Raw genomic sequence first — 20,026 nt, 5'->3', positions numbered from 1 at the left:
GGTGGCCGAGGAGATACCGAGCACCAGCACGGGGAGGGAGGGGGAACACGAAGGAGAGGTAGAAGGGGAAGAAGAAAGTCCACCGCGACCCTTGCACGGGGCCTATATTCGGCGGGATCGAAGGCAATGAGGCATGGCTGCCACGCCGACCAAACGAAAGCGAGGGAAAAAGTTCGATCGTGATTCCTCCGGGCCAGGCGCTGGTATGGCGGCGCACGATGAAGTCCATACGCATCATCCCATCAGGAGAGAACCCAGGAACAGTGTGATACTGGGGCCATCGCGTTGATGTAGCTGAGACTCGACTGAAGTCTGAAACGCTGAAATCAAATTTACCATCATTAGTACACTCTAATGTTACGTTAAGCCTTGAGATGTTTTCTCTTTCAGAGAATCAGAGTCAGACCAAGTAAGTAACAGCCGAGAGACTGAAGCCTAGGACGTTGCTACGAACAGCCACCCACGTGGCTGTCCGGGGCAACCTGGGCGCTCGCGTCGTTCTTCCCACTCCTCCCGAACCGCCGCGCAATTTCTGAGACGAGGAAACCGAGAAGTACAGTCATGCAGGATCAGCGTCATGCTGTCAAGGCAACGACACATGGCTCAAATATTCATCGAAGAAGTCTCTAGGGCTATCTTATCAGCAACTTCAGCCGAGCGGACGAAGATGCCGACAACACAAGCAACTCCGGAGACCGAGAACACTCATCCTTCCAGAGCGTGGATCCTTAGAAGCCTGGCCAGGGGTTCGGGGAAATACTAAGCGATGGTACATGGAAGGCCGGCCTCCACAGGGAGTACAAGGGTATAAGCATTCTGCTCAGACTGCACTAGGTCCCATGTTCTGCGAACTCAACGCCGTCAGTACGGTGCTTCGCCGACGTTCAGCAAGCTCAGACTCACCGAGCTCTCCGGACTCCGTGGGCCGACAGACCCCTCGAACCCCGCATCGGGACACGCCCTCCCCACGCCCACCTCCGCCAGCTCCAAGCCCTCCGCCCTGTGGCGCACGCAGTCCGCCCGGAGGCCGACCTGGAACGGGTGCACCGCGTACGTCACCCGCTCGTCCTCGTCCTCCTCGCGCACGCGCCACTCCTCCCGCTCGACCTCCTCGATCTCCCACAGCCCCGCCGCCGCCGCCGCCGCCTCGCCGGCGCTCGGGTGCGTCCGCAGGTGCGCAGACGAGCCGTCCCAGAGCGTCGTCGAGAGCGTCGCGCCCATGTTGCCCACGACCCGCGCGCTGAAGCTGAGGGTGCCGCGCGAAGCGCTCTCGGCGTTCGTGCTGGGTTGGGTGGCGAAGTGGAGGTCGGAGAAGGCGCTCGAATTGCCGCCTCGGGCGGGGGAGGTGTGCGCGCCGCCGTCGCCCTGTGGGGCGTAGTAGACGCCCCGGAGGTTGAGCATGAAACGCGAGAAGAAGATGACCGTCAGGCTACGGACCCGCGGCATGCCGTGAGTATGGGAGAGGGTGGAGATGAGCGAGGGTAGCGCACGCTTGTTCGAAGTACGGCCAGACGACCCAGATGGATGCGCCCTACGAGGCGTTCGGCGCAGTCAGATGGATAGACAGGGGAGAGGTCTGGAGTAAACTGCTTACACTTTCAGTATATTCTGAGACTATGGTGATGACCTGAACGGCGAGAATGATGCTATCGTGATCGTTAGAGTCGAACTGGAGGACGCCGGGTGGGATTTGCGCACAGAAAGTATGCTGTGCCGTCGCGCAGCAAGGGCTTGGCAATCGTGTCGCGCATGTTCGTTCGTTTCGAATCTCGCAATAGAGAGAAGGTCTTGATCCAAGTGAAAACGATGAGTATCACGTCACACGCGATTGTGGCTGCTCTGGCAGCCGTCGAAACTGGCGAAATACGATGAGTGCTCTGAAATCAACCTTTAAGTTGGGAGATCTCACAGCTGTGGCGCGGCGTAAGTGCTTGAATCGGAGGCTGTGATCAAGACACTCACTTTGCGAGCACCAAATCACTGACAACCGGGGATCGCATGTCGATGCAGCCAATAAGAGGTCCACCCTGTAATGCCGTGTTCAAGGTACTGATATACTAGAGTTACAAGGTCGGATTTTCGGGGTGAGCTACGCGTCATGCACGAAGAAGCGAAAACGAAAAACTCACAAGATATTCTATGGGTCTCACGAGAGAAAGAGGTATCACTACGACCAATGGCCTCCAATCTCCAAGCCAAATGGCGTATATCCGGAAGACTGTGAAGGCGGCAACGGAGAGGTAATTCAAGATGGTGAGCGTATCATCTGTATGATTGATCCCGCCGCAGGCCTAGTAGTGTGAACTCTATCGTCAACGTCATGTGAACTTGAGAGAGTCGGGGGATAACATACTGCGTCTGTTGAATACCACACCATGACCTCGAGGATAAAGAAGACGCGCTCGATGACGGCGCTATAGCGCATGAACAGGAAGATCCATGTAGCACCCGAGTGCCTCCGCCGCCAGATACGCTGGACCTCCAGTTGGAAAGTGATCGCAACGTCATAGAAAAGCAGCACTTGAGGGTGAAGTGAGCACGTGTACGTCTTCTACGAGGTGAAGATGACTTGCCGCTGGATGCCACGATGCAATAGTTTTCGAAGATCCTGGACGAAGCAGTGTCAACGAAGTTGAAGAATGGCCTGAGAGTGCGACTCACAATCTCTCGTAGGCAGCGATGGGGATGTCTACACTCATGTTCGTGTAGTGCGGAGCAGAGATGTTGCTTGGGGGGTGTGTTTTGCAATGCCCGCGCGCAGGCTTTTGAGCAGCCCGGTTTCTGCGTGCCATTGAAGAATTGGAAAAGGAATGAGACGTCCCGGGATGAGAATCAGCGGGTGCGCTCCGGTGTTTGCGGTGTACAGCGCCGTTGACGGCAGCCAGCACGCCGAGGGAGCCAGATAGGGAATCGGGCTGTGCGGCGTCATTAGCAGTGAATTGGATTGTGGGAGACGGAATGTGGACGAAATCAGCGCTCACCGAGCGAAAGGTGGCATCCGGAAGATAACTCATCCCGATAGACTCCACTCCGTCCCGTCTTTTGGACTCTGCTCGCACTCTTCGCAGGCGTCATGCAAGGATCGCATGCTAGAGGCGTTGCCGTGCGACACGAGAAGACAAGGACGGCGCCGGGTGCATCTGTCCAGCATCCGGAGAACTGAGGCACCGGAACGTACGTAAAGGCCTGGTCGGCTGTTCGCAGGACGGGCCGCGGGACGGGTCCCCACGCCCCCCGACCCGACCAACAGCCTCGGCCACCGCGCGTCTTGCCATGGTTCAACCAGATTGGCCATACCAACAACACCTTCCACGATATTCTCGCCATACACGCCCCTCTCCCCGTCAACATCTAAGTCATCACAGCCACAGTCAATAACGAACCTGTCACATTCCTCGATGAGCTGCAGCGACACCCGGAACAGAGGCGTCCCCGGCCATCCCGTTGCACACCCTGCGCAACTTGCTGTCCTTCAACACACCGAAGATCTCGAAGGGAGCAAAATGAATCCTGCGAGCTGCGTGGAACGCGGAGTGGGGGACCTTCTGTCTTCTATCTGGACATCGAGCGGGCCCGAAAGTTTCGCCGTTGTGCCATTACAAGACACACAGTCTCCCCAATGTTCTTAACTTCGCCTAGTCTCCTTCTAGGACGCGCACCCATACCCATATCACAAGAGACGCAGAGTCTCATGTCGTGCCCGGTCGATCCCATTTCGCCTTTGCTCGTCCATGACACCCCACCTGGGCAGGCAAGATCTTCTGGTTGATTTGATACAAGCGAGGTGCACAAGAGCGATAGAGTACAAGAGTGATCCGTACATACTCGAGAAGCCATCGTCCGTCCAATGCGTAGCATTTCTCCTGACGCCACCGCACCCCTCACGGCAAACTGAGCACGGTTTGCATGAACTGATCGTAGTTGATCTGTACCCATCCGTCGCGGTCCGTGTCGAGGCGCTGGAAGGACTCCGAGATCTGCTTGATCGCGACGCATGCGCGGACGAAGCGGTCGAAGGTGATGCCTTGCGCCTGCGGCGGTGCGCCGTGTGCACCGGTTCGCGGGCCCGAGCCTGGCGTCACGTCTACCCCGTGCGGGTAGACCAGTCAGCGGTGTGCACAGGGAACGATGCTGAGAGAGCGCGCAAAGAGGGAGAACAGCAAGTCATGAACCTCCAGCTGATCAAGGATGCGCGAAGACGTCGCATCTTATCTCAGCCGGCTTGGACGGATCCAGGGGTGGGGAGGGTGGCGCGCAAGCAAATGGCGGAACGAGCGGACTCACCGTACTTGGCCTCTACAAGACGCAGGAGCTGAGGGGAGAGGTTGTACCCAAACTGGCGGAGCGCCTCGGTGAGCTCGTTGGTGTCGATCGAGCCGGACCGATCGCGGTCAAAGTGGCGGTAGACGTTCTGCCAGTCCTTGATGTACTTCCATAGTCCCGCGAACTCGTGGAAGCCGATGGTACCAGAGCGGTCGGTATCCTACAAGGGCCAGACATGTGCGAGGATGAGATGGTGAAGTAGTGGTTGAGGATGATGAACGTACGAAGATAGTCATGAGCATCTTGACCGTGTCCAGGTCGAAGGCTGTGGAGACAGACCACACTCGCGTTAGCACGAGCTCGCGCACGCGACACCAGCCTGAGGACACTCACGAGTCCAATCTCCGTTGATCAGTGCCTTCTCTATACACGCCCAAGCGATCTATGAGCATCCAGCGCGACCAACGCCACTCGCCACTCACGGAGCTCATGGACAGAGATGTGACCAGATCTGTCGATATCGACGGCCGAGAACCAGCTCCAAAGCCTGGGCATTCACGCATCCAATAAGCAGAGGGTATACATCGGTGACCAAGTCACTTACTGAGGGTCCACGCCGGGAGGCGGCCCAGCGGGAGCAGGGGCGAACCCGCCAGGAGCACTACCGTACCCTCCTCCACCGCCGCCGTAGCCTCCACCGCCGTAGCCGCCGCCACCACCTCCGTAGCCGCCACCGCTATATTGGGATTGAGGACCCTATCACAGACGACATGATGGTATCAGGTTGAAGTGAGAGGGCTGCGCGCCGGGAAAGGAGACGCACTCCGTAAGACATGTCTGTGCCGTCTTCAAACGCGGGGTTCGTGAACAGGGGTTGGGGTGGGGTGTGAGAGTAAGAGCGAGAATGAGGAGCGTCGGAACTCACGCGCGCTGGGGCTTTAAGGCGCGCTCGAAGGGAGCAGTACAAGACAAGAAGCACCGGCGGGGGCGGTGGACAGTGCCAAGGGGTGCGGCCGGCTAGGCTCGATCATCCAGCCGTTCTCGTCGTGACCTCCTCTAACGGCTGGTCAAACTCGTAGGGGAGCCTCGCAGGAGACCCATAAAAGGCAATCACGTGATGGGGATGCCCTCCCTTCGCTCCACTCCCCCGCCCAAACGGGCTTGTTGGGGTACGCCGCCCTCCCCAAGCCCTGTGCGCGAGCTCGCGCGCGAGCCCCCGCGGTGCGCGCGCGCGGCCGGTCGCGCATAGGCGTCTCGGGTCTGTCGCCCGCGATGCTCGACTCTCTCTCCTGTGTCGCGTTTACAATACCCCACTCTCCAGCCAGGTCTGGAAGCTCTCTGCTCTCTGAAATCTCGGGAGCTGCCAGGGAACACTGCTCCTCACCCATGAGTCTGCCCAACGTTTCTGGTTTACAAGGGTCGACCTCGCACACCCACTTCGGATGCCCGTGCCGCTGTCGGCGCATTCCACGGCTGTCCGCACAGTACCTAGATCATTGTACATTGAATTTTAACAGAGAAGCTACTGTACTTTAAGCTGTTTCATTATTTGATTGCCACATCTCCTGGACCCGTCACCCGGAGAGCAAGTTGAGCATCGCAGATTCGCATGTGCAGGAGCGGCAGATACAAGTTCACAACGGGCCCGCGAGACGCCTATGCGCGACCGGCCGCGCGCGCGCACCGCGGGGGCTCGCGCGCGAGCTCGCGCACAGGGCTTGGGGAGGGCGGCGTACCCCAACAAGCCCGTTTGGGCGGGGGAGTGGAGCGAAGGGAGGGCATCCCCATCACGTGATTGCCTTTTATGGGTCTCCTGCGAGGCTCCCCTACGAGTTTGACCAGCCGTTAGAGGAGGTTACGACGATGACGGCTGGATGATCGAGCCTAGGCCACAGCGGCCTCTGCGATCGCGGTGGCGCGCGCAGTTCTGCGTTTTGCTCCTGGCCACATCATCGACTGTAGTTGTGAGCTTCTCACACCGCGTAACCACTCCCGGTTGACGAGACCACGAATATCCACAGGCATGGCCACCGTCGACACCCTTCCCTTTCCTGCCTTCGCGGGCTCCATCCCTTCCGCAGATCGTGCTTCACTGTCAGGACTTTCGGACGCTGCCATTCGCGCATACGTCGCCGCTAAGGCAGAGGAGTACCGCGAGATCGCACTGTCTATGCTCTCTCTCCACAACTCAATCGCGCCGATCCATCGCGCTTTCCCGGCGGAACTCCTCTCCGAGGTTCTGTCACACTGCTGGCACGACATGCGCAGTGTCCGCCTCATGCACGTCTGCCGTCTCTGGCGCGCAACGGCACTCAAAACCCCGCAACTGTGGGCAGACGCCGCCGCAGCTCCGGGCACCCAGCTCACATTCAACAAGGCCAGGATTGAGGCGCAGTGTCAAGACCTGGAGGAGGTCCGCATCTCGTTTGCGGCTTCTGCGATAAAACTGTCGTCTCCAACACCGCTGCGCCTTAAAATTCATTTTCTCCCCAGTGCTCTATCCCAGACACTTTCGTCACACAGCCCCCGACTCGTCGATTTGTTGGTTCGCCTCCAAAGCGCCGCCCAGTTAAAGTCTCTGCGCACTTCTTGCCAACGGCGTACCCAACCTCACCGTCCTCGGCATCGCGTTTCCCGGATATACAGGGATGTACCGAGAGTGGCTGGCGCCGGGAACCAGAAGCCACTACGACGACATCGACGAGCACGATGACCACAGGAACCTTTCCAAGGAACTCACGAAATGGAGCTCGGGTGTTCAAGGTCTGATCGCGGACACTCCTCGTCTCCAGACCCTCCGATGCGTTCCGATAGATCTCGCATCTCACTTCGCATGCCCCACCGTGCGCGACATGTGCATCACTCCCGCAGTATTCAACCCGAACCACCTGGAGGCCTTCGTTCGCACGTTGAAGAACACTCCGGACCTCGTGCGTCTCGATCTGTACATGGAGAACAGGAGCAATACCCGGCTCAGGCCAGACGCCCGGGTGGGCGGCCAGCCCCGTCGACCTTCCAGCGCTACGGATGTTGGTGTTCAACCTCAACGGCAACATGAACACGGCACAGCACCTGGATCTCATCTCCATCTCGTCTTCCGTCAGCATCAACCCCATGCAAGGCGACCTTGGCCTTTTGCACCTCTACCAAGACCTCCCTTCTCGCTACACCCCACTCATCCAGTCTCGGGTCCAGTCCGCAAGCACCGTGCACATCTGCGACTCTTACGACCAGTGGGAGATCCCCACCGCCGTCGTCTCAACGTCGAAGGACGACGAGGAGCTCGTCCGCTTCACCGTCTCCGCCGACTCGCACGGAACGCCCCCTATCTGGTCTCCTTCGACCTGATCGAGACCTTCCGCGACGCGGGCGCGGCAGTCACCCGCCTCGTCCTCCACTAGAACTGGGCGACCCAGACCCCGAGAGGGCACCCCGACTTCTTCCGCGCGTTCCCGCACCTCACCTCGCTCGACCTCGCCGGCCCCCGCGCCCACCGCGTCGTCAAGGTGCTCCAGCACCCAGACGGCAACAGCCGCCCCGACGCGCCCGTGTGCCCGCGGCTGAGGACGCTCAGAGTCGCGTTCGCGCTCAACCGCGGGGACGACAAGTCGGCGTCGCGCATGGCGTGGGCGGCGCTGAGGGCGCGCCCCGCGGGGTGGCGGGAGACGGTGCTCCGCGGGATGCCGGCGCGGGTCGCGGCGGTGGTGGCGCCGCTGGAGCACCGTGCTGCGCGCGGGCTCCGGCTGGGGCGGCTGGAGTGGGAGGATCGGGAGTGGGACGCGACGTTGAGGCTGGAGCTCCCGCCGTCAGCGGTGGTGGGGACGTACGTCCCGGGCCCTGGGCTGTTTGACCAGAAGGAGCTCGAGAAGCTGGTCGACGGGCCGGTCGTCTTTGGGGGGTTCACGTACCGGGAGATCGCTGGGTAGAGTGTGTGCGTGGCGCCTGGACAGATGGATGCACTTTGCGACTTACTGCGAGCGTTGACTTCTGCCCACAGATCAGCCTATTCGGCAGGAAGTCACCGACCCGACGCCGGACGTGGAGGTGGAGGCGGAGAACGTCGCCGCCACTGTGCATGTCCACGCCTGCTGTGCGAAGCTGGTGAGCATGCTCGACCAATGAGCGGTAATGGGATCGCGATTGGAGACACTTCGGCGGGCAGAGCGCAAGGCTGGTGGCGAGCAGCCGTGCGAGCGCGAAGTTGAGACGGAGACGGAGATGGGTGCTGCGAGACACACTTATCTGACGCTTTATACAACATTGATTACTTGGTAAGTAAAGTATGAGTACAAGAGACCACAACGTGCCCATTAGCAACCTCGTATAAATCAATTCATCGAGCCCAGAGAGGTCGTAACGCTCTGCCCCGCCACCCCGCCAGACGGCAGCGACACGCTCACCGTCACCTTCGTCTTGCCGTTGAACCCAGCGGGCAGCTTGTTCGCCCCGGCCGCCTCGAGCATCTTGTTCGCCCCGGCCACCTCGAGCGTCACGTCCACGCTGGACAGCGTCTGCGACGGGTCCGCGACCGTGAGCAGGCCCTTGTCCACCCGGTAGACCACGATCGCGCCCGCCGACGCCGTCACCGTCACCTCCCCGCACCCGGCGAGCGCGAACGTGGCGTTCCCGCCCGCGGCGTCCCAGAAGACGGCCATCGCGACCCGGTGCGTGGCGTCGAACGCGGCGCTCACGGCCCCGTCGTTGCGCACCGTCGTGAGCGCCTTCTCGACCCTCTTCGCCTTCCCCCGGAACGCGCCCTTGTCCGTCGCGGGGAAGACGGTGTACGCGGTGTGCGCCGCGGCGGCGTCCGCGCCCGCGCCGTGCGCGACCCACGCGGAGAAGAGGTCCGCGGACTGCACGCCCGCGGCGGAGATGCCGAGGCGGCCCCAGTCGCCGGTGCGGGTGCCCCAGTCGACGGAGAGGTTCGTGCCGTTCGGGAAGGAGTACCCGACGTTGTCGTGCCAGAGCGTGCGCGCGTTGGTGAAGTTGCCGCCGGCGGAGAGCGTTTGGTCGTTGAGGACGACGCTGCCGGAGTGGCGCTTCTGGTCGAGGACGGAGAAGACGGGCGCGCCGGACGCGGAGGAGAGGTTCGAGACCATGACGTGTTGGACGTCGTCGTCGAGGAAGAACCACGCCTTCTGGAAGGAGAGCGCGCCGGTGTACGGGTTCGTGTAACGCATCGCGGCGGCCCCAATCGTGCCATCCGAGGCGCCACCGACGAAGGCCTCCTTGCCGGCAAATTTAACCTGGCTGCAGTTGAGGAAGGTGTTGTTGTAGTCGGTCGTGATCCCGGGAATCACTGAATAGAAGACGTCAGAGACTGTAGAGATCACAGATTCCGCTTACGTACTATTCCAATCCCACATGCCAGCAATGTCCTCGTACTCGCCTCCATCGAGGTAGGTGTACAGGGTACCGTCAGACAAATGGAAGCCGAAGGGCTGCTCGCGTGTCAGCACGCGTCGCGAGGTGGTCAAGGAACAGCTTACGTTTTGGTCGTTGGTGCATTCCGTGTTCAATGTCCGCGAGGAGTACATGCGCAGCGTTGAAACGTAGCCAGAACCACGCTGCACCATGTAGTCGTTGTTATAGAACATGCGGTTCCCTTTCAAGGACCCGACATTTGCGTCTTTCGCACTCGAGGTGAGCTGGGTTGCCGCGGAACTGATGACATCTGAGCCCCAGAGCTGACCGAGCTCTCCAAGGAGGGTAGTGTTTATCGAGATGCTCGCAGTCGTCCTGTGCTCCACGTGTTAGTCGCCATGCCATATCCGGTGCCGCATTTGTTACTCACTCCCCATCGGAAACAGCGAAAGAGATCATGCGACCCGTAACGCTCTGTAGCCAAATGAGATGCGTGTCAGAAGAAGCAACAAGACAACAAGCAGACCACGCACAAAGTCCCAGTGCAGAGTGTCGGTGTTGATGTTCTTGTAGATCATCCACAGATTGCCTTCCACAAGCGTCTCGAACGCGCTCCTGCTCTCGCCGCTCGCCGCGAAGTCGGTCCCACCGGCGGTGATCTCGAGCGCGATGACGTCCTCAGAGTAGTCCTTGCCGTAGTTGCCGTTGTAGATGATGCCGTCGTGCTGTCCAAAGCTACCATCGGCACGGATCCCATCGGCCACCGCCTCGTTGTGGACGACGACCTCGGTGTGGATGTGACCAAACGTGTCTTGCACCCCGGTCGTGTTCTCCGCGAGCAGCCCCGCGGCGAGCCCGCACTTGGCGATGTCGAGGATGTTCGCGCCCGCGACGAAGCTCCTGCCGGAGGCAAATGTGCCGAAGCTGCGCATGAGGGTGTTCGTGCAGTTCGCGCGCTGCGTGTCCGAGAGGGTGTCGTTTCCCAACATAAGGCACGTGTCCCCAACAAGCAAAGGCACCCCGATCACCTGTCCGGACGGTGCGGTCAGTCTCTGCATGTACGGTGAGGATAGAGAAGGGGAGCCTCACGTTGGGGAACCAGTTGCCGTTCCAGAAGCCGGGGGTGCCGCACGGACACTTCTTTTTCCCTCCATTGTAGAGGCAGTCGAGGTTGGGCATGTCGTTCGCGAACCAGAAGTCCATCGCGCGTGACGCGGCGGAGAGCACGTTGCTGCTGTTCACGTACGCATCCGCACCGGGTACACCGCCCTGCCATGCGGCCGCGAGGGTTCCTGAAGCACAAAGCGCGTAGCGCGCATACGTCAGATGAGAGGAGCGGGGACGGACGAACGGAGAGAAGACGCACGGATGCGGACCCAGTGGTCCTCCGCGGGCCAGTTCGCGCGGCGTCCGTCGCAGCCGGTGGTGTAGTCGACCTCGGAATCCGGCCATTTACCGTCGTCACCGAGTGTGTCGAGCCTGCTTGAGGTCAGCAATCGGCTCTATGATCGGTGGGAGGGGAGAGAACGTGCCAAGAGTCGATTTCTGGGACCAGCGTGGTGTTGACCCCATTCACCGCGAGCGCAAGGTAACGCGAGCGCATCGTACTAAATTCGGCATCGTCCGTGGCGCGGTCTTGAAATGCCCTGATGGAAGCGCTCCGTCGTTGGTGGGTGAAAGAAGAGTGAACAGCGAGAGGAAGAAGCGAAAGTGAGATAACGAGCGACAAAGGCACAGTCGCCAACATGGCTCGTGAACCTGGAGAGAGAACTAGGGAAGGTGTGGGGGAAGCCAGGGCGTGTTAAGTACCAGCGGGTTCACTCAGGCTAGCCCGTGATGGTTGCATATGGATGTCTGAAACAGTGAAACCCGATGTAGTTCTGTTGATCGAGCACGGCGAGAGGCCAAGTAGACAAGAGTAGACACTGCTTGGCTCCAGAGAGCTGAGGAGAAGTTAGTCGTTCAAGTCCGACAATGTAGACCGGCCCTGCAGAAGACGTGGGCAGCAGGGCTGGCATTCGTTTTCACTGTCAGCCTCGGTAGTGTTGAAAGGTCCTGCCAGCGTCGGGAATGCCCACTATGAGCTTCCCAGGCGCACATGCCCCTGATGGAGCCCTGGTTGCGCAGTGTCAGCTACTGTCTCAGTCGCGTGCGACTCACTCAGCCTCTGAGACTCGGACTGGTCTCCAGGGATCCGGCTGATCGGTGTGAGACTTGAGTCTCAGCTCAGAGCCCGATCGGGTCAAGGGCACGTGCCCGCGCGGAGACACGACAGAGGAAAAGTTCCATGAGAGCCTAGAGGTGTTCAGCTCTTCGCGTATGAACCGACCGACAAACGCACATCTTTAGTGAGAAGGTGGTTGGAACGTTGATCAGTGTACAGGGTGTCTGTTATGTTGCGACCGCCTCGGGTATCATATAGGCACGTGCAAGCTGTGCTGGCATAGCCGGCCGCGCGGGCCTCGTCAGCCAAGGAATCCAACACCGACCTTTGAACCTCCTCCTGACTCACCCTCACAAGGCCCCCGACAAGAAATCTTCGCGCTTCAACTTGGCGTGCACTCGGGTTCAGGGCGGCTTCTACCAAGTTGGAGCCAAGCAGCTGGGGCCAGGTTTCTACACCTCCGACTCATTCCCGTTGAAGTAGGCAAACTTAGACAAGAACGTTACATAGTACGATGAATTGGAGCACCCAGAAACGAGCATCGGTTCCACCCAAACGCGGCGTACGAACAAGCTCTTGGATTCGATGCTGGCATAAGTATGCTGCCCCTCGGACCTGGACATTTGTATCGGCGACTTCGTCATTGTGGCTGGCCCGTGGGATGAGATGAGATGAGATGGATCATAGACGTGGACTCCAAGATGGGTGACACCTGAGCAAGGCTTGCGTTCATTTCCGATGTCCTTCTCTTCCTGACCAAAGCGACACTCGGTGTCCATCCTCCTCCTCCGGTCGAACTCTGACCGTTTCAAGTGCCGACTGTGTACCCGATCCATGCCTGTACATGTGCAAGTACCACCGGGAAGCTGGAGATCACCTGACGACTCTTACTACCACAGCCAGCCTCAAGTTGAAACCTCGAGTGAGTAACGAGAGACGTTGGGAACCTCAGGCGGGCAGAGATTGACGAGCATATCCCCTTGCGATATGGACAGGTTTTGGCCCCGTTGGCCCGAAACGAGGGATTTGGCCCGTGCCTCATATAATCCTCATCCACGGACCGTGGAAGGGCGCGTGCAGCCGGAAGAGCCTTGCGTCGATGGGTCGAGATGTGAGTCGTCTTCTCCGTCCCACCGCCTAGGCTCATACGAACGCATCCAGGAGCTTCTCGTGTGGCTTTTTGAGACCCGCGTATGGCAGCCCAAGTCACCGGGGGAGAAGTTCGTGACGGAGACGCACTACGACGCCGATTTTGCGCGCAAGCACAAGCTGATGGCGACGTTTCACGACATCTACGGTGCCGCGGACCAAGACCCGCTCGACCTCACGCCGATGGGGTGGAAGGAGATGATCGAGAACGTGATCCAGATCGAGCTGGTTACGAAGTGAGCGGAATGTGCGAATAGCAGTGTTGAGTGCATCTTCGATTGCATGGTCTATTCTGCCGGCCGAAGGTGTGCACCATGGCCGGCAAGAGTCCGACGGTAGCATGTTCACCCACACCTCAACGCTCTCGCTCTCCACCACCGGCGAAAAGTCGGTCTGCTTCGTCGCACAGAGTCGACATCCAGACGTGGAGGGGGAAGGGGCCTCCCTGCACCGTCGGGCTCGGTGAAATCGTGGCCGTCGGGTAACCTTGAGCGTGCACCCATATGTGGGCATAGAGGGGCGGGCGCTCGATAGATGCTTGAGGAGGAGCAGCCGCAGAAATGTCGGAGCGCGGTCGCGCGCGAGCGTGCTTCGCGGCTCAAGTGCGTTCGCGAGTGCGCACCGCGTCCTGCGCACCGCCGTTCACCCCCTCTCCTCGCCCGCGCACCCCGACGGCGACTCAACGCGGCCTGCTCTCGCGCGCCTCCCTCGCGCCGTGGTCGAGACATCGATATCGGCGCGGACATTCCTCGGACGCCGCCGGGAGATGGAGGAGGCGGCGACGCGCGATGGCGGGCCCGAGTTTAGGCCATATAAGCCTCGCGCGCGCAGCAGCGATAAGCCCCCTAACCCGCCGTCGCTCACACCGGGACGAGATGGTCTACCACATCCTCGTCGCGTCGTACGCAAACGAGGTCTCGACGCTCGCGTTCGACCCCGACGCGCCCACGCCCTCTCTTTCCCTTACCTCCACCATCTCGGTCGGCCATCACCCGTCCTGGATCACCCCACACCCGACCGACAAGAGCCTCGTCTTCACCGCGCTTGAGCAGGACGATGGGAGGCTCATAGTGCTCAAGGTGGGCGATGAGGGGCGGCTTACCCATGTATGCGAGAGATCCACCGGCGGGAAGGATCCGTGCTCTCTGGTTACACTCAGCGAGCCTGATGAGACACTCGTTGCCAATGTGCGTACCCTTCTTCCTCTTTGCTTCCTCCCGATCCGCACCTGCATACAAGGAGCTGATGCTTGCCAGCGATAGTATTCTTCTGGTGCCTTCACTGCAGTCCCCATCACATCCTCTCCGTCCTACATCTCCACAACTTCCCCGGCACCTACGATCACCTTCTCTGGCACTGGTCCCAACACCGACCGCCAGGAAGCGTCGCACCTTCACCAAGTCGCACCCCACCCTAGCTACCCGGAGCTCCTCGTCCCCGACCTCGGCGCGGACAAGGTGCGCCGACTGGTGCGCAAGGACGGGCAGTGGGAGGAGAAGGGCACCGTCGACTTCAAGCCTGGCTCGGGCCCTAGACACGTCGCATTCCACGGTACGTCCCATCCCCTTCCTCCTCTGCGCGCCGTCGACCGATGCGTCTTTCCCCCCCTCCCATCCACCGCGATCACCTGACCGCGTCCCTCCCTTCTTCTCTCCTCCTCCCACGCCCCCGCACGCAGGCGACGTGATGTACACCGTCCTCGAGCTCTCTTCCGAGCTCGCCGCGCACCGCCTGCCGCCGCTCCCCGCGCCCGCGACGCTCCTCGACACCGTGCCGACGATGGCCGCGCCCCCGCCGCCGGAGCACGCCGCGGCGATGCTCGCCGCCGAGGTCCTCGCCCCGCCGCCGTCCGCCGCGTTCCCGCGCGCGCTCGTGTACGTCTCGAACCGGAACGACCCGTCGCCGCTCGGGGACACGATCGCGGTGTTCGGCGCGGTGGACGGGGCGGGCAAGATCGCGTGCGTGCGCGAGGTGCGCTCGGGGCTCAAGCACCTGCGCGGGATGGTCTTCGGGGGACCGGACGACCGCTGGCTCGTCGCGGGCGGGGCACAAGGCGGGGGCGTGAAGGTGTTCGAGCGCGTCGAGGGCGGGGCGGGGTTGAAGGAGGTCGCGAGCGTCGAGCTCGAGGCACCGACTGGGTTCCTGTGGCTGTAGGGCTGTCGCACCACCTCGGAGGATGGAAGAGCGAGGGTGTGGACTAGATGGAGAAGAATGTAAGCTTGACGTAGTGCTATTCAAGATTATGCAAAACTCTTCGTCACCGCGAACGTGAACAATCTACGGCCATGCGCCCTTGAAGTCTCTGCGGCCGACTACGCATTTCTCAGCGCCCAGCAACGAGGGAACTGTACTGTCTTTCCTGTGAACCGACTGTACGTTTCGCACAGTGCTCGTTTGTCGTCATCTGACGGTCCCCTTACATACAGCCGCCGAACGCCCAAGCCATTGATTTTCGTTTTTTGGAGCCGATCTTCCATTCCCCACAGTACTTGCCGGTGGTATGATATATCATGGCTTTCGATACCGAGAATGTCGGTGTCCGGATTAGTGCCGTACCGTGTGGGAGACTTTCTCTCAGGTTCCGAAACATGACGTGAGTATGATGGCCTGGAATATGAATTCTGTCCGTGGACGCGCTCATTCTGCTACAGGGCCCGGCCTGAAATCGACTTGCGTCGTGTTGAACAGCAGGTTGAAGTGAAATCGCGTCAGGTGAGCCGCTCAAGGCATGCGAATATCCCAGGACGCCCGGCTAGAAGCTCGCCCGCCGTCCCCGCCTCAACCATCCAGGGCTGCTTACAGGGCGCCGTCCCGAGCGCAGGTATATATGTCATCCACTAAACGTCCGCTTCTCGCACTGTTCGCCCCTCCAAGCTCGCCAAGTCCACGCTGCGTTCCCGCCACACAATCGCTGGCAACGGTGACAGCTGTCCGGAGTCAAAGCCCCTGCGCAGCTAGATAAGTATAGCAGACCCCGCGACCTTGCGCCGATCCTGCCAGTTTCCGCGAGCCTCCCGCTGCCGCCGCCGATCGCCGACTGGTTCTCCCCCACGCCGGTCCCTGCCGCTCGACGTCGCCACGCGCCCTTCGACCCTTCGACCCCGCCCGTTCGCGCAACGAGCTCGCAGTCGCCCGCCTGCAAAGCCGCTGGAGTCGGCGTCAGAAACTCGGCAATCGCGCCATGCGCGAGGCGTCGGTCGTACATAATATCCCTTCCCACTGATTTCTTCGCAACCAACCCCGCTCCCCGCACCGTTGTCTGTCCCTGCGTACTACGACCCCACAGGCATTCGTATTTCCGCCGCCTGGGCAGCGTCATTTCTTCTGTATCACAGTGTAGATACGGCCCTCGGAGTACCTCCTACCGCACAATGGATGCGGCCGCCTATTCATCCTCGTACGTGATATCAGTGCATTTTGTCGCTCAAGCTCACATTTTGCTCCCGTAGTATCACAATACACACGTGCCTCGTAGCCTCCGCATGTGTGTACTTCCAAGAATCTCTTTGGGCTGACATGGCCTCTTATACTCCTCCGCATTTTGAATCCAGCGCTGCTCGTCTTCGACTGGACGATGCTCCTCCCGGTGGAAATCTCTCGTATATGGCGACGGCGTTTCTCGCCGGTTACCTGGATATACCTGGTCAACCGGTACACATCCTTGGTCGTCAAGTGGACGTTGATAACGTCGTTTTTCTGGAGTTCCAGCCCTCAGGTATGTCAGTGCTGCAGGATTCACATCGCGTGGCTCGTCTCTGACGATGACTTACAGAGGTGAGTCAAGTGCGGACGCATCGCGACGCCGTTTCCAGGGTTAAATCTACGAACAGCTGTGAGGTTGTCAACCGTTTGCAAGACGTTGTGGCAATCATAAAGTATTTTGGGTTGGCGTGTGAGTAGAGTCAGCTGGTGCCCTTTCGTTTGAACTCACCAGCTGCGGTAGTCTTCACGTGTGTACGCACCACCGCGATCTGGGGGTGTCACTGGAAATCGCTTCTTGCGATTGTGCCTCTCAGTCTAGTACGGCCGGTGCTTTACGCGGTACGTACGTAACCAGGTCGCGTGCGCGCTAAGCTCATCCATCCCGGAATCTTGCAGGTTTCGAGCACCTCGTACCATGTGTTGTACGTCGGTCCACCTCGGGGCTGTATACGAAACTACGACGGATTGGTCTGGCCTCCGGAGAACCTGGCACACGTGTGAGTTCTGCCCGAGCGTGACGGTGCCGTAGATGGGGAGCGCAGACAAATGTGAAGTTAACCTAGATCTTTCTAGAGGTGCGGTAGTTCACTACTGATGTTGAGTGGAGTGCTTGATGATTAACCGACTCCAGCTTCGGAGTGGTCGATCCTGGGAACAATAGTCTCGGAGGCGATATTGCTGGTTGTTACGTGGTTGCGAACCGCCGAGATCTATAAGACGTTCAGGTCACTAGGGAAACCTACTCCTCTGACGTCTCTCTTACTTCGAGACGGTAAGTTATTCCTTATCTCGACGAAAACTCTCACCTTACTACAACATGCCGATAGGGACGATCTACTTTGTGTACGTCGCTTCGACTTATGGGTTGTTCGTTCAACATGCTTCGCGATCAATAACCGTGACTCGGCGTTTCCCAGAGGCTTGGTCGCAGTTAAAGCATTCAACGTGTACGCTCGAACAGTAGGTTCCAAATTGTTGCGCATCGATGAGCCGCATAGACTCACGGTCACGCTGCAGCATCGACCCGTATGTCCCTTCGGGCCTTAATTTTTTGAACGTCTCGCTTGACATACCGCTGATCGCCCCAAACTCTTAGACAACCGCGTTTCTTTTCTCTTGGACATTTTTCGATGAAACGTCGGTTCTGTTGTCCATGGCATCACTCTGTGAACTAATGTCGTCCGCAGCTTGACGGACATTCTCCTTTGCCGCTTTATGCTCGACCTTCGGGGCATCCGTCCAGGTGCCGACGATCATCAGCTCTGTGCGCCGTTCTTCTCCAGCTGGGACTTCGACGAAGTGCGCGAGACGCTCCAGCGCAAGAGCACATCATTGCACATGGCGACCTGCCCAAGGCGCGTGGCCAGTAGATCCGTCGATCTCGGAACTCGGGATAGATGTGATTGTATTAACCCGCTGTCGACGAGGCCGAGAGAGTCTCGACGGCGCCGGTGAGCCTCTTCCGTTCCGTACACGCTATCTTCAACGTCTGACGGCGCACATTCCAGTACAACAGTATGACCTATGTATGTTGTCCATGTGCTCTCCTGGTCTCTGATGGTGCCAATGTTCCTCACTCCACCTTCATCTTCCGTGGCATTACCGACGTTGCCGAAACTTCTCAGGAACGGTCAGCCACTAAAATGTTCTGCGTTGTCGCATTCTGTAGTGATCGTTGTGGTAGATATCGGGTGCAGCTTCCGGGGAAAATGTCTAAACATTACTACTGTTGCGGGATACACTTCTAATGGCCGACTAGCTCAGTTGGTTAGAGCGTGGTGCTAATAACGCCAAGGTCGTCGGTTCGACCCCGGCGTTGGCCACTAATTTTTTTCCGCCTTTTTGGCTCCGACAACTACTGATGACGAGAGTTAGGTCGCGCTGTCAGGCTTCATTACTGTTTTCCAGGGACGCGTCATGCCAATAGCGCGCCACGCTGTCTGTCAATGCCGTAAGTGGATGCAGCCCTCAAGCGCTCATCGCCGACCTGATCAATGTCGCCCTGTTTCCAGACAAGCCCGTTCATGCACACGACGACAGCTCTCCGACTGAAACTATGAGTTCGTTACTCAGTCTACTACATTCGTATGGTGACTCCCAGTCCTTACGAGTCCCGCTGTTGCGCTGAAACCATCCGACAGTGCTCTCGGTCGCCCTGCCGCACGTTGCCGTTCGACATTGCGTTGCGGTTGCAATCCCGCACGGACATCACACTAGTACTTGTCTTGGAAGGCCGTCTCATCGGACTCGCCCCAGGCCTCGTGCGTCGAAGGAATCTCGTAAGACTCTTCGACGGTCTCGTCCGTCAACGCTCCCACACGCCACGCGTCAGGGCCTCGCAAATCCCAGCAAACCGGCCGCAGACCTCCCACGTCCATATAAAAGCCGCGGCCAGCGGGTAATCCGCCGCGCTCTCGTCATATCCGCCCCCAGCTCCCTCGAGTCTCGGATCGCGCCCTCCCCGCGACCGTCATGGACAACCGTTCACCCGTGGTCGTTCTCGGAGTCGGGGCGCTGGTCTTCGGCCTCTACAGGCTGTGGACGCGACCCTCCCTGTCCGACGTCCGGGGCCCCCAGCCGAAGTCTTTCTGGCTCGGTGAGCACTGGCGCGTTCTGATGTGCCGCGTCCTCGTCGCGTCCTGACACGGCGTTCTTCACTTCCCCGTCCCCAGGTAACTTGCCGGAGCTCTTCCAGGAGGAGTCGGGCGAGACGGAGTATGAATGGCTGAGAGAGTACGGCGGGGTCGCGCGCGTGAAGGCGCCGTTCGGAGTGAGTGCCCCGGGCCCCATTCCATCACTCCGCGCCCACACTTCCCCTCCCCGGCACACGTCCACCCCTCGCCGGCGTCTTGATTTGTCGCGCGCGCGAAGTTCTGATGACCGGGTCTGTCCGCAGGAAGACATGCTCTGGATATCAGATCCGAAGGCGCTCCAGTACATCTTCCACACCTCCGGCTACAACTTCCCCAAGCAGCCCGAGCGCCGCGTCATCTCGCGCCTCATCGGCGACACCGGGCTCACGTGGGCCGAAGGTACGTAGTACGTCGCTCGTGTGGGTGCGCCCTGCGCGTTCGCAGCCCGACGCTCACGCAGCCGCGCAGGACACGACCACCAGCGGCAGCGGAAGGTGATGCTCCCCGCGTTCGGCTCGCCCGAGTCCAAGGCGCTGCTGCCCGTGTTCAGGCATTATGCGGAGCAGGTACGCGGCCTGCCACGCCCTTGGACGGCACGGTGGCGGCACCGAATGCTCACAGGACTGGTGCAGGTCACCTCCAAATGGAAGGACACGCTTGCGGGCACTGAACACGGCGCGGCAGAAATCAATGTGCACGAGTCGATAGCCCCTGCGACCCTGGAAGCCATAGGGGAAGGTATGTGGCCGAA

The 20,026-nt window shown here is 59.9% G+C and overlaps 1 protein-coding gene and 1 non-coding gene across 2 annotated transcripts; one reads left to right on the top strand and one right to left on the bottom strand.

The window, feature by feature from the left end:
* Nucleotides 1–7,660: 7,660 nt before the first annotated feature.
* On the bottom strand, nt 7,661–8,372 carry BXZ73DRAFT_83122 (uncharacterized protein; the record flags this gene model as incomplete). Its single annotated transcript, XM_048023863.1, is given in 3 exon segments — nt 7,661–8,205; nt 8,236–8,266; nt 8,286–8,372. The coding sequence occupies 3 exon segments, from the start codon at nt 8,370–8,372 to the stop codon at nt 7,661–7,663; spliced, it is 663 nt and encodes a 220-aa protein (XP_047871133.1).
* Nucleotides 8,373–18,391: 10,019 nt separating this feature from the next.
* On the top strand, nt 18,392–18,465 carry BXZ73DRAFT_t214. The gene has a single exon. It is a non-coding gene; the product is annotated as a tRNA-Ile (tRNA).
* Nucleotides 18,466–20,026: the final 1,561 nt, after the last annotated feature.

The sequence above is a fragment of the Epithele typhae genome, assembly GCF_022376455.1.
Source record: "Epithele typhae strain CBS 203.58 chromosome Unknown BXZ73scaffold_161, whole genome shotgun sequence".
In the NCBI taxonomy this organism is placed as follows: Eukaryota; Fungi; Basidiomycota; class Agaricomycetes; order Polyporales; family Epitheliaceae; genus Epithele; species Epithele typhae.
Note: the sequence above shows the minus strand (reverse complement) of the source record. Positions and strands in the feature narration are given on the sequence as shown.